This window comes from Anolis carolinensis, unplaced genomic scaffold, assembly GCF_035594765.1.
Source record: "Anolis carolinensis isolate JA03-04 unplaced genomic scaffold, rAnoCar3.1.pri scaffold_7, whole genome shotgun sequence".
NCBI classification, from domain to species: Eukaryota; Metazoa; Chordata; class Lepidosauria; order Squamata; family Dactyloidae; genus Anolis; species Anolis carolinensis.
In genome coordinates this window covers 11,718,450-11,744,768 of record NW_026943818.1, presented here as the reverse complement: position 1 = coordinate 11,744,768, position 26,319 = coordinate 11,718,450, and the positions used below count along the sequence as shown (strand labels likewise).

Below are 26,319 nucleotides of genomic sequence, written 5' to 3'. Positions count from 1 at the left end.
AAAAGTAGTTTAATATGCAGTAATGTTATGCTGTAATTACTGTATTTACGGATTTAGCACCAAAATATCACGATATATTGAAAACATTGACTACAAAAATGCATTGGATAATCCAGAACCTTGGATAAGTGAGTCTTGGATAAATGAGACGATACTGCACCTGTGGAGTGAGGTCCAGGGTGGAAGAAAGAACACTTGTCTGCCTAAGTGTGAATGTTGCAGTTGGCCAGCTTGATTAGCAGCTTGAAAGCCTGGCTGCTTCCTGCTTAGGGGAATCCTTTGTTGTGAAGTGTTAACTGGCCCTGATTGTTTCTTGTCTGGAATTCCCCTGTCTTCTGAGTGTTGTTCTTTATTTACTGTCCTGATTTTAGAGTTTTTTTAAAATACTGGTAGCCAGATTCTGGTCACAGTTATGGAGACAGAGACATTTGAAAAAGTTATTGAAACGGGTTAAAGAAAATTATTATAAGTTGCTGTGGAAATGGTATTTAACGGCAATAAAAATAGCAAATATAAACAAAAATTATTCAGAAAAATTGTTGGAGAGGATGCCAAGAAGTGGACATATATATGCATATGTGGTGGCAATGTAAATATGTACAGTAGAGTCTCACTTATCCAACATAAACAGGCCGGCAGAACGTTGGATTAGCGAATATGTTGGATAATAAAGAGAGATTAAGGAAAAGCCTATTAAACATCAAATTAGGTTATGATTTTACAAATTAAGCACCAAAACATCATGTTATAAAACAAATTTGACAGAAAAGGTAGTTCATTACACAGTAATGATATGTAGTAATTACTGTATTTACTAATTTAACACCAAAATATCACAATGCATTGAAAACATTGACTACAAAAATGCATTGAATAATCCAGAACGTTGGATAAGCGAATGTCGGATAAGTGAGACTCTACTGTACTGGTAGCCAGATTCTGGTCACAGTTCTGGAGACAGAGACATTTGAAAAACGTATTGATACGGGTTAAAGAAAATTATCATAAGTTGCTATGGAAATGGCATTTAACACCAATGAAAATAGCAAATATAAATAAAAAATATTCAGAAAAATTGTTGGAGGGGATGCCAAGAAGTGGACATATATATGCATATGTGGTGGCAATGTAAATATGTACAGTAGAGTCTCACTTATCCAACATAAACAGGCCGGCAGAACCTTGGAGAACCTTTTTCTTTTCCACAACTGTGATGTCTGGCGTGTTGTGTTCCAGAACTTTGTCAGTATGGATTCGGAAGTCCCACAGTATCTTTGCGTGTTCATTTTCCAATACTTTTGCAGGTTTGTGATCCCACCAGTTCTTTACTGCAGGGAGGTGGTACTTGAGGCATAAGTTCCAATGAATCATTTGGGCCACATAGTTGTGCCTCTGTTTGTAGTCTGTCTGTGCGATTTTCTTACAGCAGCTGAGGATATGGTCAATGGTTTCGTCAGCTTCCTTGCACAGTCTGCATTTTGGGTCATCAGCTGATTTTTCGATCTTGGCCTTAATGGCCTTTGTCCTGATGGCTTGCTCCTGGGCTGCAAGGATCAGGCCTTCTGTCTCCTTCTTCAGGGTCCCATTCGTGAGCCAGAGCCAGGTCTTCTCCTTATCAGCTTTTCCTTCCATTTTGTCAAGGAACTTTCCATGCAATGTTTTGTTGTGCCAGCTCTCAGCTCTAGTTTGTAGTGCGGTTTTCTTGTACTGATGATGATGATGATGATGATGATTATTATTATTATTATTATTCCAGCTGTACATTCTCTGCTTCTGTGACCCTTCTAGGCAGCCGAAAAAGGGAGGGAAGCAGCCGCCGGCCACCTACGACTCCAACGAGGAGGAGGAAGGCCTGCCCATGACCTACGACGAGAAGCGCCAGCTCAGCCTGGACATCAACCGCTTGCCGGGCGAGAAGCTGGGCCGGGTGGTGCACATCATCCAGTCGCGGGAGCCCTCGCTCCGGGACTCCAACCCGGATGAGATCGAGATCGATTTTGAGACCTTGAAGCCCACCACGTTGCGAGAGCTGGAGAGATACGTCAAGTCCTGTTTGCAGAAGAAGCAGCGGAAGCCCTTTTGTAAGTGCAACGCTCAGTCGCCGGGTTTGTTTACATCTTTGAACCAACTACGTCCCCTGCTTCCTAACAGATTTGAATAATGTTGACCAGTTCTGTGCAGTCATAAAAATCCCTTTCTTGTTGAAATGACTCTGTTACAGTGGTTCTCAACCTTCTTAATGCCGCGACCCCTTAATCCAGACCCTCATGTTGTGGTGACACCCCCCCCCAACTATAACATTATTTCCGTTGCTGCTTCATCACTGTCATTTTGCTACTGTTATGAATCAAAATGTAAATATCTGATATTTATTTATTTATTTGCTATTTATTTATTTATTTACAACATTTATGCCCCACCCTTCTCACCTGAGGGGACTCAGGGCAGCTTACAAAAATTGGCAAAATTTAATGCCCAAATTGCAATCATAAAAACAAAACAATATAAACAGATCTGTTAATAACATTGTTAAAACACATTATAAAAACCTTAAAAACGTATATATAATTAATTCCATGCTACATTTATATGCCACCCTTCTCACCCCGAAGGGGACTCAGAGCAGCTTACAAATTAAATTTACATACAATATTATATTATTATCATAGTACAATACTGGCAACAAATTACTATATTGTACTATATCAATATATTGTAGTATTATTAGTAATATTACATGTAAAATCTATATATATAAAAGAGTGATGGAATCCTGGCACCGAGCAAAACATCAAAACTAAACACCCCCCAATCTCGAAATTTCTCAACACAATCCATCATCCACACCTCGAGGTTGTAACCACAAAATATCATGTCACGAACCTCCACAGGGCCTAAAAAAAACAGAGCTATTCAGTGCAATTCCAATGGGCCACAGCAACGCATGGCAGGGCACAGCTAGTATAATATATAATTAATATTATTATATTGTATTATTAGTAGTATATCGTATTAAAATATAATATTATGAATATTATATGTATATACAATAATAATAATAATAATAATAATAATAATAATAATGATATATTATTATATATGATATGCAGGATGTATTTTCATTCATTGGAACAAATTTGGCAAAAAATACCCGATTCGCCCAAATTTGATTACTGGTGGGGTTGGAGAAGGGATTGATTTTGTCATTTGGGAGTTGTAGTTTCTGGGATTTATAGTTCACCTACAATCAAAGACCATTCTGAACTCCACCAGCGATGGAATTAAACCAAACTTGGCAAACAGAACTCCCATGACAAACAGGAAATACTGGAAGGGTTTGGTGGGCATTGGCCTTGGGTTTAGGAGTTGTAGTTCATCTACATCCAGAGAAAAGGAGGTCTCTAAAATGGTGCCTTTCTCTTCCACAGCAGCAAGCGGGAAGAAGCAAGCGGCAAAGTCCAAGGAGGAGATGGCTCAGGAAAAAAAGAAAGAACTGGAGAAGCGGTTGCAGGACGTCAGCGGGCAGCTGAACAACAACAAGAAGCCTGCGAAAAAGGGTGAGTTTGGGCACGCGTCTTCCCCTTCTACCCAAACATGGGCCAGGCAGGTCACTTCCACACACTTTCAGACAATACTGAATGTTGGTAGTTTTTTACCCCATTCTGTTGTTGGGAGCGAATGGATCAATGGCTGTGGGGTGGGAGTCCTCACCAGGCTTTGCATAGAGAAGGCTATGGTGTTGAGTGTTTTTGGTGAGGCCTAATTTGGCACCATGGAGAGCTTCCCCCCTCCTTTTTTTGGATGTTTTTATTAAACAGTGGCTTGGGGACCCGGCGGTGCCCGGGTTATTAGAAGAAGGCATTGTTTGGTTTGGGAGGTTAGTTAATATCACAGAAGTTTGGTCCAGATCCATCATTGGCTGAGTTCAGTGTTGTCTGGATAAGGGTGGACTACAACTCCCAGATTCCCAAGGCAATCTCTCCCAAACCCTGCCAGTATTTGGAGTTGGCCATGCTGAGTCTGTGTGCCAAGTTTAGACCAGGGTCTCTCTGGATGCAGGTGAACTACAGCTCCCAGACCCAAGGTAAATCTCCCCCAAACCAGGCCCGTATGCGCAGTTGGCCATGTTGGGTCTGTGTGCCAAGTTTGGTCCAGATCTGATATCAGCTGGCTCCAGTGCTTTCTGGATGCAGGTGAACTACAACTCCTCAAATCAAGATCCATTCCCCTAAACCCCTGCAGTATGTTCAGTTGGTCACAAGGCGTCTCTGTGCCAAGTTTGGTCCCAGTCCATTGTTGATGGGTGGTCACAGTATAGTGAAGGTACTGCAAGTCCCATTATTCATGGAAAGTTTGGTCCAGATCCATCGTCGGTTGGGTTCACAGTGCGCTCTGGACTAACTTGGGTACCCGGGTTATTTGAAAAAGTCAATTTTTTAATTGTACAAAATGATAAGGTTATGGGTGAACTACAACTCTCATCAATCCCCAGAAACCCCAATCAGTACTTAAAGTTTGTGATGTTGGGCAGGTTTGCTCTGGATGCATCTTGGGTGAGGTTCAGTGTGCTCTCTGGCTGTAGGGTGAATAATAATAATAATAATAATAATAATAATAATACTTTATTTATACCCAGCCACCATCTCCCCGCGGGGACTCGCGGCGGCTCACATTGTTACAAGAGTAACAACACAAATACATTAGCACAATATTCACAGATTAAAACACCATAAGGTAATAAAACAAAAGTTAATACAACAGTAATAATGAACTACAACTCCCACTATGGTGAGTCAGTCCCCTCCAACTCCTCCAGTAGTTTGAGTTAGTCATGGGGGTTTTGTGTGCCAAGTTTGGTCCAGGTCCATCATCGATGGAGGTCACTGTTAATAATAATAATAATAATAATAACAACAACAACAACAACAACAACAACTTTATTCTTATACCCCGCCCCATCTCCCCAAAGGGACTCGGGGCGGCTTACATGGGGCCTTGCCCAACACAAAAATATAACAACAACAACAAAAAGACAATAAAACAACTATCCCAACAATAAAACATCAGCATCAATAAAACAGTCATAAAAATCAACATACAAAATAAAATGTTAAAAACAGGAGACTAATACACGGATCTGGGCCAAAGTGCAGAATATTTCAAAATCAGGGAGAGGTAGTTTCACAGCTAAAATAGTCAATAAAGTGCTAATATAATACTGAGAAGGCATCACCGATGGAGCTATTGTTGAGTGGGCAGATAAATCGAACCTACAACAATTAATCATCGAAGGCCTTTTGGAAGAGCCAGGTTTCCCTGGTTGTGGATGAACTACAATTCCCAGAAGGGAAGGTCAGTTCCCCCCTAAAACCCTCCAGTAATCAAATTTTGGTATATCAGATCTGTGTGCCAAATTTGGTCCAGATCCATCAGTGTTTGGGTTCACAGTGATTTCTGGATGTAGGCGAACTACAACTCCCCCATGCATTATATTTTATCATGACAATGGCATGTGGTTACTGTGTCTTTTCTAGAAAAATCCGGCTCCGCGCCCTCCGGAGGACCCTCCCGCCTCAGCAGCAGCAGCTCCTCCGAATCGGGGAGCAGCAGTTCCAGCGAATCCAGTTCTGATAGCAGTGATTCGGAGTAAACACACACAAAAAAACCCTACGGACTCTTTGGACAACGCACCTGGAGCAGCAAATGGATCTCTCGCCGACACCTCACCCCCGAAACTTTGCAACGTTCCTCCCGTCTCTTTTTATTTTCCTTTTCAAAAAGAAGACGTCAACGACGTCGACAACAGTCTGCGCTGGTTCCGTCTCGACACTTTTTTCCACCCTTTTAAAACCCTCTTTTTTAAAAAACCCCAGTGTTATATACATACACACATATATATATATACAATATATATATAAAAGATGCTTTCCTAAATTAATTTCCTCCACGATTTTATTAGGTTTGTGTCCACATGTCCGACTCGACAAGTTCTTCACTTCACTTCAAACTTTTGAAAACGAGAAAGCAGGACATTTTCGCTCACGGAAGGAAGAGATACTGAATGTGAGAGAACTGGAGAAACAACGTTTGCGAGGTGTAATCTTGGGGCAGAGGGTTTTTTGTTTGTTTGTTTTGGGGGATTTGGGGGGTCATTCTTTTCCAGGAAAATCCTCTTTTTAACGCCGCTCCCCAAACTGTCTCGTCTCTCGACGACACGAAGCAGAGGACGGGGAGATTTTTTTAATCAAAACTCAAAAGAGACGAAAAGACTCTTTGTAAAATGGTACTGTACCCGAACAATTTGTTAGCTTTTGAAGTAGTTGGATGTATTTGTTCTTAGCGCTAGCAGGCCGAACCTCCCTGATCTGCTCCTTACCAAAAAAAAAGGAGCCATGGAAAAAGATATTTTAAACAGACTTGTAAAGGGGATCGGGCGCCGTGTCTACATTGTGACGAAGATCATCAACCAGAAAGCTCATGTACTGTGGATTTTTTAAATTTTTAACGTACCTTTTTAGAGAACCCTTTTATCTTTTGAAACAAAACAAAAAATTAGTCCGGAGATCTTATTCCGACAAAGTTCTCAAACAGTTGGCAAATGTTGCTCGACATGAATTTGAACGGATGGTACATAGACTTGGAAGAGCAATTAGAAGCTGGAAGTACGCGTCCATAAGGTCTAGAAATTATCCTCATACTCAGAACGAATGGTACATAGACTTGGAAGAACAATTAGAAGTTAAAAATACGTGTCCTTCAAGTCTATGAATGATCCTCATGCTCAGAACGGATAGTATATAGACTTGGAAGAACAATTAGAAGTTGAAAATACGCGTCCTTCAGGTCTACGAATGATCCTCATGCTCAGAACGGATGGTGTATAGACTTGGAAGAGCAATTAGAAGGTCCTTCAGGTCTACGAATGATCCTCATGCTCAGAACGGATGTTACATAGACTTAGAAGAGCAATTAGAAGGTCCTTCAGGTCTACAAATGATCCTCATGCTCAGAACGGATGTTACATAGACTTGGAAGAGCAATTAGAAGGTCCTTCAGGTCTACGAATGATCCTCATGCTCAGAACGGATGTTACATAGACTTGGAAGAGCAATTAGAAGGTCCTTCAGGTCTACGAATGATCCTCATGCTCAGAACGGATGGTGTATAGACTTGGAAGAGCAATTAGAAGGTCCTTCAGGTCTACGAATGACCCTCATGCTCAGAAAGGATGGTATATAGACTTGGAAGAGCAATTAGAAACTGGAAGTACGCGTCCATAAGGTCTAGAAATTATCCTCATTCTCAGTGAGAACGGGTGGTACATAGACTTGGAAGAGCAATTAGAAGTTGAAAATACACGTCCTTGAGGTCTAGGAATGATCCTCATTCTCGGTGGGATGTTTTGCCTTTAAAGTCCCCTTTAAAACGGGAAAGATGGGCCTTATTTGGGTTGGAATTCCTTCTTGCTCTGCCCTCCGAACCTTAATGATGTTGAGCAAAGGTTGGCAAATCCTCGGAGCATTCGGTGTTGCCGGTTTGCTTATCTCCACGGCATCGGCTTTTTCACAAAATGGAAAAACAGCTGTCTTTTCGATGTTCCTCCAATTGGGAAGCTACACTGAAATAAATAGCGGTTATATCTGGAATTGATGGACCACGATAATTTCACGATGGCCACCACAATATCCGTTCCCAATGAAAAATATCGCCGAGAAACCCACAGAAAAGCAGACCTTTGGCACTTTGGATAGATGTTTTTTAAGCATCTAACCATCGATCCAAGATTTCTAGACGACAGATTTAGGCTCGGGATTATATATCCATAGCAGATGAGATCCGCTTCTGATCGACCTTGATTTAACCGCGATTCACTATGGTCACCATAATATCCGTTCCCGATGAAAAATGTCGCCGAGAAACCCACAGAAAAGCAGACCTTTGGCGCTTTGGATAGATGTTTTTAAAGCATCTAACCATCGATCCAAGATTTCTAGACGACAGATTTAGGCTCGGGATTATATATCCATAACAGATGAGATCCGCTTCTGATCGACCTTGATTTAACCGCGATTCTATAGGAAAGCCGTCATTAGATTTAGGCCCCAAATTTTGTACCGAACAAAAGTTTTATAGAAGAGCAGCCCTGTTGAACTTTAGGTAAATAGGGTAAATGTTGATTTGCAAGCAAAGGTTTTCTACCGAATGACGGTCCCATACTTTTAAATATTAATGCAACCATCCAACTGTTGATTCTTCTGTCATTGGATTTCGGCCCGCGATTTTATCCCAATCTTTAGATTTGTAGTCTTTTTTAGCATTGCATTCCGGACTTGTGTTTTCAAGACCACCAGCAAGGCTCCGAAAACAAAGAAAAGGAATAAAAATACATCCCGGAGGCCAAATACGAGATGAGCCACTGATCTATCTATATATCTATATATCTATATTTTTTAGTTCTTCTTTTATCTCGTTTTTAACAGCGCGGAAGCTCTTAGGACAGAAAGCGAAATGGTGTGTCTTTCGAGTGCAGGTTTCCAAAAGAAAACCTTTTACCTCATATGAAAAAAAAATTTTAAAAAGAAACACGGCGGGAAGGGAAATAGAGGAAATACTTTTTTGGGGGGGGGGGGGGTAAGGTTCATTGGGTTTTTTTAGAAGCTCTTTTTTTCCTCGCCTGCAGACCTGCGCTTTGGCAAAAAAAGACACACGCCGGAATTTGACGATCCCTTGTTTCTTTTTTTTTTTCATGTATATAGAAATAACTTTATTTATTAACATCATTGGTCACTTAAAAATCGTATCCTGCATTTTTGTGTTTTTTAAGGGAGCGACGGCAGAGCGAGATAGGGAAGGAAAGAAAGAAAGAAAGAAAGGAAAAAAATGCAGGTTTGTTGCTGGTTTTAGAACCGAACTCTAAAAACGAATCGGGAGTCCTTTTTATTATTATTTAAATGTCTTTGACTTTTTAACCAACAGGTGCTACCGATATTTGCTAGTTTCCTGTGCCGGTGCTTACTCCTTGTATGTGTATTCAGTTTCTTTGTTTTGTTTTCTTTTTCGGGACGGGACGGGGGGGGGGGATGTTTTTGCGGGGAAGGGTTGGTTTTGTTTGCTTTCCTTTTTGTACAGATTTTGGACTTTACAGGTATTGGTAACTTCCAGATAAAGCATGTTTTATTTGTATATTCCTAGTCTCCTTCCACGTTGGTCTTTTTCTCTGTATCTTGTTTTAAAAAAAAGTAGAACAGTTTGGAAAAAAAAATAAAGGAACAAAGACCTGGTTGTGTTCTTTACAGTTTTCTTATTTTCCCGGAGAAAATGCTGCTTCTCTAATGAACGAATTGGGGACAGAAAGGAATGGAGAATAGGGGTGTGCACGATTTCGTTTTTGTGTACCGGATTTGGATAGTTTAAGCAGATTTGATTGCCGAATCGATGAAAACGAGCCTGGTGCGGGGCAGTCGAAACCTTTGTCGGTACAGATCGCAGCAGCCAGATATTTTTGGCGAATAGGGACTATCAGATATTTACATTACGATTCATAACAGCAGCAAAATTACAGTTACGAAATAGCAACAAAAATAAACATGAACTGCATTAAGGGGTCGCGGCATTAGGAAGGTTAAGAGCCACTGCTTCATTGGTGGCAATGGGCCGAATCTTTCGGGCTCCGGAATTTGGAAATTTCCCTAAAAACGGAACAGGACAGCAGCCGAAAACCGGGCACCAAAATGGCACAGGTTTTTGCCGAATTGCACACCACTAATGGAAAACCCTCGGTCAAAATCCTACGTCACAGACTGAATTTTGTAACTGTACGAATATTTATATTTCACTGTATTTCTTACCTGACTCCAGTTGGCTTTGCAAAAGGAAAGGGGTCATGATTAAGGAGGAGAGGAATTAAGCTGCTCCCTCCTAGGTCTTATTTTCGGGAAAACACAGTAGAAACCAAGCCATGGAAACCCACCGGGTGATCTTGGGCAAGTCACACACTCTCATCCTCAGAAAACCCAATGAAATAGGAAATAACACTTTCAAACCAGGAACAGATTTCCTTATTCAGAGGAATGATTTGATGGTGTGCTATGATTTCTGTTCCTGGTTGATACATGTCATTTCCTAATTTTTTATGTCATAAAAATATGCCGAAACTTGATTACACTGCCAAAACTTTGTCTTTGCACATGGGACATCGTCCTATAAAAATAGCACATTATGCTTTGTTGAGTCTCTCTCCACCAATTTAACAAAGTTTCTGAAGTAGAACAACGACTTTCAAAGTAAAGACAACCCAGGTAAAGTTAAAGGTTTTCCCCTGACATTAAGTCCAGTCATGTCTGACTCTGGGGGTTGGTGCTCATCTCCATTTCTAAGCCGAAGAGCCGGCGTTGTCCATAGACACCTCCAAGGTCATGTGGCCGGCATGACTGCATGGAACGCCGTTACCTCCCAACAGAGCGGTACCTATTGATCTACTCACATTGGCATGTTATCGAACTGCTAGGTTGGCAGAAGCTGGAGCTAACAGCGGGCGCTCACTCCGCTCCCGGGGTTTGAACCTGGGACCTTTCGGTCTGCAAATTCAGCAGCTCAGTGCTTTAACACACGTTGCTACCGGGGCTCAAAGACAACCCAATGAAACAGGAAATAACACTTTCAAACCAGGAACAAATTTTTGTTATTTAAAAAATGTTTTTTTTTTTAATAAAAACTTCAAAAATTCGCCAAAAATCTGAAGATAAGTAAAACGTTCTTAGATTTGGTGAGCTAACAGTGGTAAATGTGTTCTACCAATATGGCAAATTTCATTAGAATAAAATGAGGGAGAGAGAAGCCCCTCAATTTTCCCCGTTGATGATAATGTTTTCCTTCATGCGCATCTGCCATTAACGAGATACAGTAGAGTCTCACTTATCCAACATAAACGGGCCGGCAGAACGCTGGATAAGTGAATATGTTGGATAATAAGGAGGGATTAAGGAAAAGCCTATTACACATCAAATTAGGTTACGATTTTACAAATTAAGCACCAGAACATCATGTTATAAAACAAATTTTAGAGAAAACGTAGTTCAATACGCAGTAATGCTATGTAATAATCACTGTATTTACGAATTTAGCACCAAAATATCATGATATATTGAAAACATTGACTACAAAAATGCGTTGGATAATCCAGAACGTTGGATAAGTGAGACTCTGCTGTAATGTGTAGAAGTGTTGTCAAGGACTTCCATGGCAGGAATCACTGGGTTGCTGTGAGTTTTCTGAGCTATCTTGCCATATCCCAGAAGCATTCTCTCCTGACGTTTTGCCCACATCTATGGCAGGCATCCTCAGAGGTTGTGAGGTCTGTTGGAAACTAGGCCAGTGGGGTTTATATACAGTAGAGTCTCACTTATCCAAGCCAAACAGGCCAGCAGAAGCTTGGATAAGCAAATACCTTGGATAATAAGGAGGGATTAAGGAAAAGCCTATTAAACATCAAATTAGGTTATGATTTTACAAATTTGACAGAAAAAGCAGTTCAATAAGAAGTAATGCTATGTAGCAATTACTGTATTTACGAATTTAGCACCAAAATATCACGATGTATTGAAAACATTGACTACAAAAATGCTTTGGATAATCCAGAACGTTGGATAAGTGAGTGTTGGATAAGTGAGACTCTACTGTACATACGAAGATTCGGATGTTTAGGAAGGTTTTTTAAAAATTCGGAAATGACTTTAGAAACGCCCCCTACTTTCAAAGTGAGTATTAAACCATTTTTTTCATGGATCGCACATGCCTAGTATTTATTACCGAGTTAATATATCACATATTCTCCAATGCATATCTCACATATTCTCTCCATCGAACAAATACAATTTGATGCGTTGGCTCGTTGTGATGGGATGCCGATGGATCGCACACGCCTAGTATTTATTATCGAGTTAATATCTCACATATTCTCCAATGCATATCTCACATATTCTCCAATGCATATCTCACATATTCTCCAATGCATATCTCGCATATTCTCCAATGCATATCTCACATATTCTCCAATGCATATCTCACATATTCTCCAATGCATATCTCACATATTCTCACTGTCGAACGAATACAATTTGATGCGTTGGCTCGTTGTGATGGGATGCCGATGGATTGCACATGCCTAGTATTTATTATCGAGTTAATATCTCACATATTCTCCAATGCATATCTCACATATTCTCCAATGCATATCTCACATATTCTCCAATGCATATCTCACATATTCTCCAATGCATATCTCACATATTCTCACTGTCGAACGAATACAATTTGATGCGTTGGCTCGTTGTGATGGGATGCCGATGGATTGCACATGCCTAGTATTTATTATCGAGTTAATATCTCACATATTCTCCAATGCATATCTCACATATTCTCCAATGCATATCTCACGTATTCTCCAATGCATATCTCACATATTCTCCAATGCATATCTCACATATTCTCACTGTCGAACGAATACAATTTGATGCGTTGGCTCGTTGTGATGGGATGCCGATGGATTGCACATGCCTAGTATTTATTATCGAGTTAATATATCACATATTCTCCAATGCATATCTCGCATATTCTCCAATGCATATCTCACATATTCTCGCTGTCGAACGAATACAATTTGATGCCGTGGCTCATTGTGATGGGATGTCGATGGATCGCACATGCCTAGTATTTATTATCGAGTTAATATCTCACATATTCTCCAATGCATATCTCACATATTCTCCAATGCATATCTCACATATTCTCCAATGCATATCTCACATATTCTCGCTGTCGAACGAATACAAGTTTGTGCCATGGCTCGTTGTGATGGGATGCCGAGAGTTGTAGTTTGATACAGTCTGCCCGAGAGCACTACAATGCCCAGGATGCTACGGCACTGAACCATGGAAGTTCAAGTAGTATTAAAGCTGCCTTTGTAGACAATTTGTCGGCATTTGAAGTCACATCACGGTGCAAAACTTGGACTGCCCCGTGTCCCGGGCGACGTCGGTTTTGTTCCGATCCCGCACCAGGATGGCTTGGTTTCCGTACTGCGAGTACCACATGCTGTGGCTCCGGTTTAAGTACGTTGCTGGCGGGAGGCTCTCTAGTTTCTGCTGCTGTTGCTGCCAAATGAGGAGGGAAGTGTCCCGGTACCGGAGGCGAGCGTAAGCCTCCGAAAGCGCCTTCTCGGCTAGAGGCGGACGGCTGCTCATTTTTCGCGACTCCGCTATTCCAAAGTTGGGATGTGGTTGCGCCTTCCGACGTGCCGCACTGACCGAAAGGCGCAATCTAGTGCTTCGGAAAGGGAAGAACCTCATTCATGGTTGCAACACAGACTTATAGTCGCAGAAAATTTGGGAACTTTAGACATCTTCTCCACGGAGATATAAACACGGAGGTGCCTTCTAGTATCCTGTTCTCGAAGTACATTTCCTTTCGGTGTCTGTTTTCATCTCTGCCTGTCTTGCAATACAAAATGAAATTATCATGTCATAATTGGATCCAAATACTTGCCTCTTTTTACCATACAAAACGAGAGTATCGTCCCATGATTTTGGATCCAAATACTTGCAAAAGAAGCCTCTTTTTACAATACAAAACGAGAGTATCGTCCCACTATTCTGGATCTAAATACTTGCCAAAGAAGCCTCTTTTTACCATACAAAACGAGAGTATCGTCCCACTATTTTGGATCCAAATACTTGCGAAAGAAGCCTCTTTTTACAATACAAAACGAGAGTATCGTCCCACTATTCTGGATCCAAATACTTGTGAAAGAAGCCTCTTTTTACGATACAAAATGAGAGTATCGTCCCACTATTTTGGATCCAAATACTTGCCAAAGAAGCCTCTTTCTACAATGCAAAATGAGAGTATCGTCCCACTATTCTGGATCCAAATACTTGCGAAAGAAGCCTCTTTTTACGATACAAAATGAGAGTATCGTCCCACTATTTTGGATCCAAATACTTGCCAAAGAAGCCTCTTTCTACAATGCAAAATGAGAGTATCGTCCCACTATTTTGGATCCAAATACTTGCCAAAGAAGCCTCTTTCTACAATGCAAAATGAGAGTATCGTCCCACTATTTTGGATCCAAATACTTGCCAAAGAAGCCTCTTTCTACAATGCAAAATGAGAGTATCGTCCCACTATTCTGGATCCAAATACTTGCGAAAGAAGCCTCTTTTTACGATACAAAATGAGAGTATCGTCCCACTATTTTGGATCCAAATACTTGCCAAAGAAGCCTCTTTCTACAATGCAAAATGAGAGTATCGTCCCACTATTTTGGATCCAAATACTTGCCAAAGAAGCCTCTTTCTACAATGCAAAATGAGAGTATCGTCCCACTATTTTGGATCCAAATACTTGCCAAAGAAGCCTCTTTTTACGATACAAAATGAGAGTATCGTCCCACTATTTTGGATCCAAATACTTGCCAAAGAAGCCTCTTTTTACGATACAAAACGAGAGTATCATCCCACTATTTTGGATCCAAATACTTGCGAAAGAAGCCTCTTATGATTACAAAAACCATCCCAAGGTGATGCCGTTGCTTCGTCCGGGATCCAAGGCGAATCTCAGCAATAGAATCGCGCGAGAAGCTGCAAAAAGAATCGGAAATAACGTGGATCAGAAGGGAGAACTGTGTATTCCTTTGGACCTTATTGTACTGCAACTCCCAGACCTTCCTTCGCGTGAGCCATGCTCTCCATTGGCAGAAATACTTCACTATTTATTCATTTATTTATTTTTCGTGTCAGGAGCAACCGAAGTTGCTTCTGTGAGAGAATCGGCCGTCTGCAAGGACGTTGCCCAGGGGACATTGCCCGGATGTTTTGATGTTTTTACCATCCTTGTGGGAGGCTTCTCTCATGTCCCCGTATGGAGCTGGAGCTGACAGAGGGAGCTCATCCGTGCTCTCCCCGGGTGGGATTCGGACCTGGCAGCCTTCAGGTCAGCAACCCAACCTTCAAGTCACGAGGCTTTTATCCCCTAGGCCACCGGAGACTCCTATTTTGTTGTTTATAATATTGTTTTCCCGAACTAGAGAGCTAGCTCTACTTAACCATAGATGTTGCATCTGCTTGGATGCATCTCTTTGGGGTTTTTTGATCCCTTTTTGCTAAGCTAACCCTTCTTAACGTCTCCCCACCTCTATAGTGAAGTCTAGGCTCTCCCCTTGATGGGCAAGGGACACTCTGCACATGCTCAGAGGCCCTCAAGGGGGGGAGAACGAGGCTGGAAGATGATGGGAATGCAGTGACCTCATTGTTTTGTTTCTCCAGTATCTGCACTCAAAAATCCCTTATTTCCCCCAGTATTCCCCATTTACTTACTAGGACAGGACATCATGGGGTTGGGGTCTCTCCTGGAGTCGGTCCTCGGCCTGTTTCCACAACGAAGAAGAAGAGAAGGAGGAGGAGAATGAGGAGGAGAAGAAGGAGGAGGAGAGTTGACTGCGTCATGAGCAGGCGGAGCTGTCCAGGTCCCATTGCCTCCCTCCTTGCTAAAGCCTGCCTTGGTTTTGCAAGGCCAAGAAGGCCCCAGACATGCAAAGGAGTCTCCGCCATGGAAGGGAGGCAACAAAAAGGGGTCACAGGATGGGGTCTATGCCGTGCAAAAAGGGGTCGTAGGAAAGGGGTCTTCACTACGAGAATGGGGACCGTGGAAAGGCATCTCCACTATACAAAAAGGGGGTTACTAAAGGGATCTCCAACGTGGACAGGGGGCTCCCAGCATGGATAATAATAATAATAATAATAATAATAATAATAATAATAATAATAATAATAATATCAGAAACTCCTCAAAGCACAGCAGACAAAAAACCAGTACAAGAAAACCGCACTACAAACTAGAGCTAAACAGCTGGCACAACAAAACACTGCATGGAAAGTTCCTTGACAAAATGGAAGGAAAAGCTGATAAGGAGAAGACCTGGCTCTGGCTCACGAATGGGACCCTGAAGAAGGAGACAGAAGGCCTGATCCTTGCAGCCCATCATCATCCGAAAATACATCACACAGTCCTAGACACTTGGGAAGTGTTCGACTTGTGATTTTGTGATATGAAATCCAGCATATCTATCTTGTTTGCTGTGTCATAATAAAATAATAATAATAATAATAATAATAACAATCAGAAACTGCTCAAAGCACAGCAGACAAAAAACCAGTACAAGAAAACCACACTACAAACTAGAGCTGACAGCTGGCACAATAAAACATTGCATGACAAAATTGAATGAAAAGCTGATAAGGAGAAGACCTGGCTCTGGCTCACAAACGGGACCCTGAAGAAGAAGACAGAAAGCACAGCAGACAAAAAAACCAGTACAAGAAAACCGCACTACAAACTAGAGCTGACAGCTGGCACAACAAAACATTGCATGGAAAGTTCCTTGACAAAATTGAAGGAAAAGCTGATAAGGAGAAGACCTGGCTCTGGCTCACGAATGGGACCCTGAAGAAGGAGACAGAAGGCCTGATCCTTGCAGCCCAGGAGAAAGCCATCAGAACAAAGGCAATTAATAATAATAATAATAATAATAATAATAATAATAATAATAATAAGCTGACAAGGAGAAGACCTGGCTCTGGCTCACGAATGGGACCCTGAAGAAGGAGACAGAAGGCCTGATCCTTGCAGCCCAGGAGCAAGACATCAGGACAAAGGCAATTCAGGCCAAGATCGAAAAATCAGCTGATGACCCAAAATCCAGACTGTGCAAGGAAGCTGACGAAACCATGGATCATATCCTCAGCTGCTGTAAGAAAATCGCACAGACAGACTACAAACAGAGGCACAACTATGGGGCCCAAATGATTCATTGGAACTTATGCCTCAAGTACCACCTCCCAGCAGCAAAGAACTGGTGGGATCACAACTGGACACTTCCCAAGTGTCTAGGACTGTGTGATGTATTTTCAGATGATGCGCGCAGATCCCAACAGGGTGGCCTTTTGCAGTTGGCAGATCGTAATTTGGCAATGTTTATTGTTTCCAAATGCCGGCTGAGATCTTTTGGCATGGCACCAGTGTGCCCATCACCACAGGGACCACCTGCACTGGTTTCTGCCAGAGTCTTTGAAGTTCAATCTTGAGGTCCTGAGAGCGGCTGAGTTTTTCCTGTTGTTTTTCGTCAATGCGACTGTCACCTGGGATGGCAACATCAATGATCCAAACCTTGTTCTTTTCCACAACTGTGATGTCTGGTGTGTTGTGTTCCAGAACTTTGTCAGTCTGGATTCGGAAGTCCCACAGTATCTTTGTGTGCTCATTTTCCACGACCTTTGCTGGTTTGTGATCCCACCAGTTCTTTGCTGCTGGGAGGTGGTACTTGGGGCATAAGTTCCAATGAATCATTTGGGCCACATAGTTGTGCCTCTGTTTGTAGTCTGTCTGTGCGATTTTCTTACAGCAGCTGAGAATATGATCCATGGTTTTGTCAGTTTCCTTGCACAGTCTGCCTTTTGGGTCATCAGCTGATTTTTCGATCTTGGCCTGAATGGCCTTTGTCCTGATGTCTTGCTCCTGGGCTGCAAGGATCAGGCCTTCTGTCTCCTTCTTCAGGGTCCCATTTTTTGAGCCAGAGCCAGGTCTTCTTCTTCTTCTTCTTCTTCTTCTTCTTATTATTATATTTTTATCTCCAATGTGGAATGGGGTCTCCCAAAATAGAAGGGCCCTCCCAACATGGAAAGAGGTCTCTTTTGTGGGCTTCCCTTCCGGTTCATAAGCTTCTGTGATTTTAAAGTGTTCTTAACACTTTAGGGGCCAGTCTAGATGTTCTTTGGGAGTCTATTTTCAATTCACAAGACTTTGGGGGTCAGTCTAGATGACCTTTGGGGGTCCCCTATTGCCATGAAGGGAACTACCTAGCCATGCTCTCTCACCTGGACCTTCCTTTCCAACTGCTCACCTTCTCTGTTTACTTCCTGGGGATTCTCTCTGATCTGCCTAGCAACAGGCCTACCTGTTGGCTTCTGGCCCCGCCCACCCCTTCTCTGGGCTTCTTAAATTCTCCGAAATGAATGCAGATGTTCCAAAACAAGACCCAGAAAGGTGTCTTTCCAGAGAATGGAGGAGAGAAAGAGGCGGCACAGGGATATCTAGCCAATCCCAATGAATACAAGTCTCCAGGGCCAGAGGAGCCACATCCAAGAACTGGCAGAAGTATTGTTTCCGAACCTCTGGCAATATTATTTTTAAGATTCTTGGGGTCAGACTTGATGTCCTTTCGGGATCCCTTACCATTTATAAGAGTCCATAATTCTTGGGGTTAGTCTAGATGGCCTTTGGGGACCCCCCTTCTCATTTATAAGATCCTTGAAGCTTTGCGGGTCAGTCGAGACGACCTTTGGGGGTCCCTAACGTAAGATCCTTGAGAGTTTTAGGATCGGTCTACATGCTCTTTGAGATCCCTTTCCATTCATAAGACTTTTTGGGTCAGTCTAGATGACCTTTGGGGGTTCCCTTCTCATTCATGAGACTTTTGGGGTCGGTCTAGATGCCCTTTGGGGGTCCCCTTCCCATTCACGAGACTTTGGGGGTCAGTCTAGATGTCCTTTGGGGTCCTCTTCCCATTCATAACACTTTGGGGGTCAGTCTAGATGTCCTTTGGGGGTCCCCTTTGCATTCATGAGACTTTGGGGGTCAGTCTAGTTGACATTTTGGGTCCAAATTCATGAGACTTTGGGGTCAGTCTAGATGATCTTTGAGAGTCCCTTTCGTATTCATGACACTTTGGAGGGACGGTCTAGATGTCCTTTGGGGTCCCCTTCCCATTCATGAAACTTTGGGGGTCGGTCTAGATGATCTTTGGGGTCCCCTTCTCATACATAAGACTTTGGGGGGTCAGTCTAGATGACCTTTGGGGTCTCCTTCCCATTCATGAGACTTTTGGGGCCAGTCTAGATAACCTTTGGGGTCCTCTTCTCATTCATAAGACTTTGGGGGTCAGTCTAGATGTCCTTTGGGGTCCCCTTCCCATTCATAAGACTTTTGGGGTCAGTCTAGATGAGCTTTGAGGGTCCACTTCCCATTCATGAAACTTGGCGATCAGTCTAGATGTCCTTTGGGGTCCCCTCCCCATTCATAAGACTTTTGGGGTCAGTCTAGATGATCTTTGGCGTCCCTTTCGCATTCATGAGACTTTGGAGGTCAGTCTAGATGTCCTTTGGGGTCCCCTTCCCATTCGTGAGACTTTCGGGGTCAGTCTAGATGACCTTTGAGGGTCCCTTCACAGGCTCCTTGAGACTCCCAGGCGCCTTCCTCCGGAGGGCGACCCGCCCGGGGGAATCCTCTCCGCCTGCCCGGCGAGGAGGAGTCAGAGGCGGCTGTCCTTTTGCGCCCCCCCGCGGCCGCCGGAGCGAACAAGAGGCGGAGAACCCGAGCGCTGGAGGGAGCCGCCTCTCGCTCCTTTCCCTGCCCACAAAAAGGGGAAGGTCCGCTTTGTTCCCGCGGCCGCCTCCTTCCGTCCCAGCCGAGCCGAGGAGAGAGGCTCCGTGGCGGACGGGAGGGTCCTTCTTCTCCGGTTCGGTATGAAGGGGCAGCCGCGCAGGCCGTCGCTCCGTCCGCTGTAGCCTTGAGTCCAGGCGGAGGGTCCTTGGCGTCTCCTTGGGGCCACGAAACAGCAGCCGCCGCTGGAAGAGGAAGGGGAGGTGCCGGTCAACTCCCAGCCTTGCCAAGGGGCCGGTCTACCCAGCGTGTAAGGGACTAGATACTCTGCTCCAAGCCGAGGAAGACATCCAGGGGTTGGATTACTCTCAGCCAAGAGGCCGGTGTAGTGACTACTTTACCAAGCTTCCTGTCTACCAAGCCAAGTCGGGATCCCGAGGCGTGTAAGGGGACTAATTACTCTATTCTAAGCCGAGGAAGACATCCAGGGGCTGGGTTATTCTCAGCCAAGAGGCCGGTCTAGTGACTACTTTACCAAGATTCCGGTCTACCAAGCCCTGTTTGAGTCAAGATTGGCTTCAGCTTCATTGAGGATCCGGTCTACTGCCTTCCTTGCTAAGTGCTGGTCTACTGATTATCTCTTCAGGAGCTGGTCTACTTGTCTTACCAAGGGCCTGGTCTACTCTCCACCTCTCTTGCCAAGGTCCTGGTCTACTTTGAGACCCACCACCATGGCCCGGCACCCCTGGACCCCCTAGAGCCAACTCCGGTGTCCAAAGGGAAGCCCCACGGCGGGGACAGGGCCTCCTCTTTCTCCTCCTTCTCTCCTGCGGCCACCATGGAGGAGTGGCGGCAGTGCGGGCGCTGGCTCATCGACTGCAAGGTGCTGCCGGCCAACCACCGGGTGGTGTGGCCCTCGGCCGTGGTCTTCGAGCTGGCCCAGGCCCTCCGCGACGGGGTCCTGCTCTGCCAGCTGCTCCACAACCTGGCCCCCGGGTCCATCGACCTCAAGGACATCAACTTCCGGCCACAAATGTCCCAGGTGAGCAAGCAGCGGCTTCTCGGGGCCACCACAAGCCCAACTGAGGGGGCTACTAGCCCCAACCCAGGGCAATCACTAGCCCCAACCCAGGTGGACACTAGCCCAAACTCAGGTGGCCACTGCAAACTAATTGAGAGGACTACTAGCCTCAACCTCAATCACTAGCCCTAATCCAGGTGGACACTAGCCCAAACTCAGGTGGCCACTGCAGACTAATTGAGAGGACTTCTAGCCTCAACCTCAATCACTAGCCCTAATCCAGGTGGACACTAGCCCAAACTCAGGTGGCCACTGCAGACTAATTGAGAGGACTTCTAGCCTCAACCTCAATCACTAGCCCTAATCCAGGTGGACACTAGCCCAAACTCAGGTGGCCACTGCAGACTAATTGAGAGGACTTCTAGCCTCAACCTCAATCACTAGCCCTAATCCAGGTGGACACTAGCCCAAACTCAGGTGGCCACTGCAGACTAATTGAGAGGACTTCTAGCCTCAACCTCAATCACTAGTCCTAATCCAGGTGGACACTAGCCCAAACTCAGGTGGCCACTGCAGACTAATTGAGAGGACTACTAGCCTCAACCTCAATCACTAGCCCTAATCCAGGTGGACACTAGCCCAAACTCAGGTGGCCACTGCAGACTAATTGAGAGGACTACTAGCCTCGACCTCAATCACTAGCCCTAATCCAGGTGGACACTAGCCCAAACTCAGGTGGACACTACTGACTAATTGAAGGATCTACTAGCCTCAATCCTAGGCAATCACTAGCCCCAACCCAGGTGGCTATTAGCCCTATGGGGGAAATCACTAGCCCAACGGAGGGGACTACTAGCCCCAACCCAGGTGGCCACTGCACACTAATTGAGAGGACTACTAGCCTCAACCCTAAGCAATAACTAGCCCCAACCCAGGTGGACACTAGCCCAAACTCAGGTGGCTACTAGCCCCAGCCCAGGGAAATCAGGTGGTCACTAGCCCAAACTCGGCTACTAGTCCCAACCTAGGTGGCCACTACTGACTATTTGAGGGGTCTACTAGCCGCAATCCCAGGTGGCTATTAGCCCTACTGGGGGCAACTACTAGCCCAATTGAGGGGATTACTAGCCCCAACCCAGAGCAATCACTAGTCCCAACCCAGGTGATTATTAACCCTACTGGGGACAACTACTAGCCCAATTGAGGGGATTACTAGCCCCGGCCAAGGGCAGTTACTAGCCCAAACTTAGGTGGCTACTAGTCCCAACCCAGGTGGCCACTGCAGACTAATTGAGAGGACTACTAGCCTCATCCCCAGGCAATCACTAGCCCCAACCCACATGACTATTAGACCTATGGGGGCAACCATAGGTCTAATAGTCATTGCCAAGGGCAATTCCTAGTCCAACTGAGGGGACTACTAGCCTAACCGTAGGCAATCACTAGCCCCAACCCAGGTGGCCATTAGCCCAAACTCAGGTGGCTACTAGTTCCAACCCAGGTGGCCACTGCAGACTAATTGAGAGGACTACTAGCCTCAACCCCAGGCAATCACTAGCCCCAACCCAGGTGGCTATTAGCCCTACTGGGGGCAACTACTAGCCCAATTGAGGGGATTACTAGCCCCAACCCAGAGCAATCGCTAGCCCCAACCCAGGTGGCTATTAGCCCTACTGGGGGCAACTACTAGCCCAATTGAGGGGATTACTAGCCCCAACCCAGAGCAATCGCTAGCCCCAACCCAGGTGGCTATTAGCCCTACTGGGGGCAACTACTAGCCCAATTGAGGGGATTACTAGCCCCAACCCAGAGCAATCACTAGCCCCAACCCAGGTGGCTATTAGCCCTACTGTGGGCAACTACTAGCCCAAATGAGGGGATTACTAGCCCCGACCAAGGGCAATTACTAGCCCAACCAAGGGGACTACTAGCCTTATCCCAGGACAATAACTAGCCCCAACCCAGGTGACTATTAGCCCCAATGCAGGTAGCTACTACTGCCAACCAAGGTGACCAACTATGGGCAACTACTAGCCCAACCGAGTTGACTACTGGCCCCTAGTGAGGCCATTATTAGCCCAACCCAGGTGACCACCGGGCCGTTATTCATATACATATCTGCAGTGATATGAATAATGATCATTGGAAATAATAACGGGGAAAAGTTATGCTCTTATGTCTCGGCTTTGAATGGAAACGGTCCCGCCGTCCCGGTCTTCCCCGAAACCCTTGCTCGTTCTTGCATGACGAGTATTTAATGAGAGACTTAATCCCCGCTTTGTCCCCGGCCTTCCTTTCGAATTACGTTTGGCTAATGTCTTTAGCAGCTTGGGCGGCCAAAGGGAACCGTAGATTCAAAAGGCCGCAAACAGATTGCGGCGTTAATTGCGCCGGCTTTGCCTTGTCTGCCGCAGCGGGTTGGGTTGGGGCTCTTCAATCCGTCTCTTGCATTTCTGTGCGTGGATATATTACGGGAAGCCTCAGGGCAGTCGGATCCTGGGAGTTACAGTTTGGCTAAACTACAGCTCTCATGATGCCATAGCATTGAGACAGGGCAATTCAAACGTTACCAAACTGTGTTAAAAATACAATGTAGAACTATAGTATTGAACGGCATTGTCTTGCGTCCCGAGCAAAATGTATATTTTTGGAACCATTGTTTGCCGAAGGCTTTCATGGCTGGAATCACTGAGTCGCTGTGAGTTTTTGGATTGCTGTATGGCCATGTGCCAGTAGCATTCTCTCCTGATGTTTCGCCTGCATCCGCGCCAAGCATCCTCAAAGGTTTGTTGCAAAGCAGGCATGAGAATCAAGACTGTAAACAAAGAACATTCTTTTGGATTGCTGTATGGCCGTATGCCAGTAGCATTCTCTCCTGATGTTTCGCTTGCATCCGTGGCAAGCCTCCTCAGAGGTTTGTTGCAAAGGAGGCACGAGAAACAAGACCGTAAGCAAAGAACACCACTCAGAAACAAGGCCATTCCAGTCACGAATCAATCAGGGCCAGCTAACACCTCCCGACTAAGGATTCCCCCAGGCGGGAAGCAGCCAGGCATTGCAGCTGCAAGGCTATTCAGTGCTAATCAAGCCGGCCAATTTGCAACATTCACACTTGCCTCAAATAGACATTTGCCTAGTTCCCAACAGACCTCACAACCGCACAAAGGATGCCCCCAGGCAACAACAGCCAGGCGAACACCATACAAATACCCTCACTAATTGACTTTGCAAGCTGCAATGCTACTCAAGCTTGTTAGCATTATCCCACAGGGATATATACACTCCAACAGACCTCTGAAGATGCCATGAGCCACAGAAGCAGGTGTAACGTCAGGAGAAAATGCTACTAGAACATAGCCACCCAGCCCGAAAAGGACTCACAGCAACCCATTGTTTGCCTGCTTGGTTTATTAACGTTGTGTCTAGATTTTTGTTTGCAAAATGAAACAAAAAAATACATTCAAGGCAGCTAATGGTAACACATTGTTTTTGTTTTGATCTGGGTTTTATTATTATTTTTGTTTATTATTTTCATTTTAATGGCGGAGAAAGCAAACGCACTTGGCAACATGCAGACGGCAGTGTCGATTTTCCTAAAAGCAATGGCGCCCTTCCGTTTATTACGTTTGTATCTGCTGTAGAAATGAAGGCATGTGGACAGCCCTGGCTCAGTGCGATGGCGTCCTGGGAGTTGTAGTTTGCCAAGGCCCAAAGCGTGTTGATATCTCGCCATGCTACAACTCCCAAGATCCTATTGTGGTTGGCGGTCGTTTGGGCAGCACACAAAAGTCCAAAGGCCAAATACCATATCAAACTACAACTCCCAGCATCCCATCGCATTGGGATTTGTAGTTTGCCAAGGCCCAAAGTGTGTTGATACCTCATGTTATCCCAAGATCCTATTGTGGTTGGCAACTGGGCAGCACCCAAAAGTGCAAAGACCAAATACCATGTCAAACTACAACTCCCAGGATCCCATTGCGTTGGGAGTTGTAGTTTGCCAAGGCCCAAAGCGTGTGGATACCTCGCTGTACTATTGCGGTTGGTGGGTGTTTGGGCAGCACCCAAAAGTCCAAAGTACAAATACCTTGACAAACTACAACTCCCAGGATCCCATCGCATTGGGAGTTGTAGTTTGCTATGGCCCAAAGCGTGTGGATACCTCGCTGTACTATTGCGGTTGGTGGGTGTTTGGGCAGCACCCAAAAGTCCAAAGACCAAATACCATGTCAAACTACAACTCCCAGGATCTCATTGCATTGGGAGTTGTAGTTTGCCAAGGCCCAAAGTGTGTTGATATCTCGCCGTGCTACAACTTCCAAGATCCTATTGCAGTTGGTGGTTGTTTGGGCAGCACCCAAAAGTCCAAAGTACAAATACCTTGACAAACTACAACTCCCAGGATCCCATTGCATTGGGAGTTGTAGTTTGCTATGGCCCAAAGCGTGTGGATACCTTACTGTGCTACAACTCCCAAGATCCTATTGCGGTTGGCGGTCATTTGGGCAACACCCAAAAGTCCAAAGGCCAAATACCTTGTCAAACTACAACTCCCAGGATCCCATTGTGTGGGGAGTTGTAGTATGCAAAGGCCCAAAGCGTGTTGATATCTCGCCGTGCTACAACTTCCAAGATCCTATTGCAGTTGGTGGTCGTTTGGGCAACACCCAAAAGTGCAAAGGCCAAATAACTTGTCAAACTACAACTCCCAAGATGCCAATGCGTTGGGAGTTGTAGTTTCCCAAGGCCTAAAGCATGTGGATACCTCGCCGTACTATTGTGGTTGGTGGCCGTTTGGGCAGCACTCATAAGTGCAAAGGCCAAATATCTTGTCAAACTACAACTCCCAGGATCCCATCACATTGGGATTTGTAGTTTGCCAAGGCCCAAAGCATGTTGATACCTCGCTGTACTATTGCGATCCTATTGCGGTCAGCAGCCGTTTGAGCAGCACCCAAAAGTCTAAAGGCCATACCACGTCAAACTACAACTCCCAGGATCCCATTGCATTGGGAGTTGTAGTATGCAAAGGCCCAAAACGTGTTGATATCTCGCCGTGCTACAACTCCCAAGATCCTATTGCGGTTGGCGGCTGTTTGGGCAGCACCCAAAAGTGCAAAGGCCAAATACCTTGTCAAACTACATCTCCCAGGTTCTCATTGTGTTGAGTTGTTGTTAGTTCGAGTTAGTGTCAAACCGCATCCTTTCGGCAGTGTGAAATGCGAGGCCGTTGCGAGCGAATGCTGCGTCGCCAACTTCGCAGCGCTGCGGCAAAGAGTCGTCGCAAGATTCATGGCAAGTTGGAAGCCGTTTGGATCATGAACGAGACCGGCTGAGTTGTTGCCGTGTTGCCGCGTTTAATTGCGTCTCCGCGAGACATGGTTTTGTTTGCCTATTTTGCTCATCTCATTCTTTTCGCCTCTTTTTTTTCTTTGCTCTGGAAGATTCTTCCATTTCGACCTTGCAAAGGGACTTTCGGGTCCAAAAATAAAACCAAAGTTCAAGCCGGATCTTGCAGTCTGCGCCTGCATTTGCATGCAAGCTTCTCCTCTTCCTCCGCTTCCTTTAAATATATAAATTTTGCATAAGTCTGCTTTTTTGGCCGGTCGGGTAGAGAGGAATTAGGAACGAAAGACTTTGCTTCGCTGACCCACAAACTCATGTCTAAGTCTAGACATCAGACCAACAAAAACCTACATCAGTGAAGCTACAGATCACATGTCAATGGAATAACCCTTCCTGCCGGAGCAGTACCTATTCATCTACTCACATTTCCTTGTTTTCGAACTGCTAATTAACCAAGAGGAACCAATATTAACAAATTCTACATCTTCACGGCATCCTAGATTTGGAGGGGACCTCCAAGG

The 26,319-nt window shown here is 44.8% G+C and overlaps 3 protein-coding genes across 15 annotated transcripts in view; 2 read left to right on the top strand and 1 right to left on the bottom strand.

The window, feature by feature from the left end:
* brd3 (bromodomain containing 3) overlaps positions 1 to 9,280 on the top strand; it is a 41,643-nt gene extending 32,363 nt beyond the window's left edge. For 4 of the 6 annotated variants that reach the window (XM_062959704.1, XM_003228844.4, XM_016998218.2 and 1 more), the window contains 3 exons: positions 1,789 to 2,081; positions 3,429 to 3,557; positions 5,535 to 9,280. In XM_062959704.1, the coding sequence (XP_062815774.1) occupies positions 1,789 to 2,081; positions 3,429 to 3,557; positions 5,535 to 5,650 (538 nt within the window). In that variant the 3' untranslated portion in view covers positions 5,651 to 9,280. The remainder of the gene's footprint in view (positions 1 to 1,788; positions 2,082 to 3,428; positions 3,558 to 5,534) is intronic. The other 2 variants (XM_016998219.2, XM_008122688.3) reach the window with 1 other exon arrangement.
* Positions 9,281 to 11,887: 2,607 nt separating this feature from the next.
* On the bottom strand, positions 11,888 to 15,523 carry brd3os (BRD3 opposite strand). Of its 5 annotated transcripts, none has more exons than XM_062959711.1 (3): positions 15,372 to 15,523; positions 14,468 to 14,636; positions 11,888 to 13,487 (listed from the first exon to the last, which is right to left on the bottom strand). In XM_062959711.1, the coding sequence occupies exon 3, from the start codon at positions 13,344 to 13,346 to the stop codon at positions 12,987 to 12,989; it is 360 nt and encodes a 119-aa protein (XP_062815781.1). In that variant the 5' UTR covers positions 13,347 to 13,487; positions 14,468 to 14,636; positions 15,372 to 15,523; the 3' UTR covers positions 11,888 to 12,986. The 5 variants fall into 5 exon arrangements, with proteins under 5 accessions (XP_062815781.1, XP_062815780.1, XP_062815779.1 ...); XM_062959710.1 differs by having other exon boundaries at positions 11,888 to 13,483; XM_062959709.1 differs by having other exon boundaries at positions 11,888 to 13,491; positions 14,535 to 14,636.
* Positions 15,524 to 19,413: 3,890 nt separating this feature from the next.
* Positions 19,414 to 26,319, top strand: part of vav2 (vav guanine nucleotide exchange factor 2) — a 130,830-nt gene continuing 123,924 nt past the window's right edge. The window contains exon 1 of one of the 4 annotated variants that reach the window (XM_062959697.1): positions 19,414 to 20,473. In XM_062959697.1, coding sequence (XP_062815767.1) covers positions 20,270 to 20,473 — 204 coding nt within the window. In that variant the 5' untranslated portion in view covers positions 19,414 to 20,269. The remainder of the gene's footprint in view (positions 20,474 to 26,319) is intronic. The other 3 variants (XM_062959698.1, XM_062959699.1, XM_062959702.1) reach the window with 3 other exon arrangements.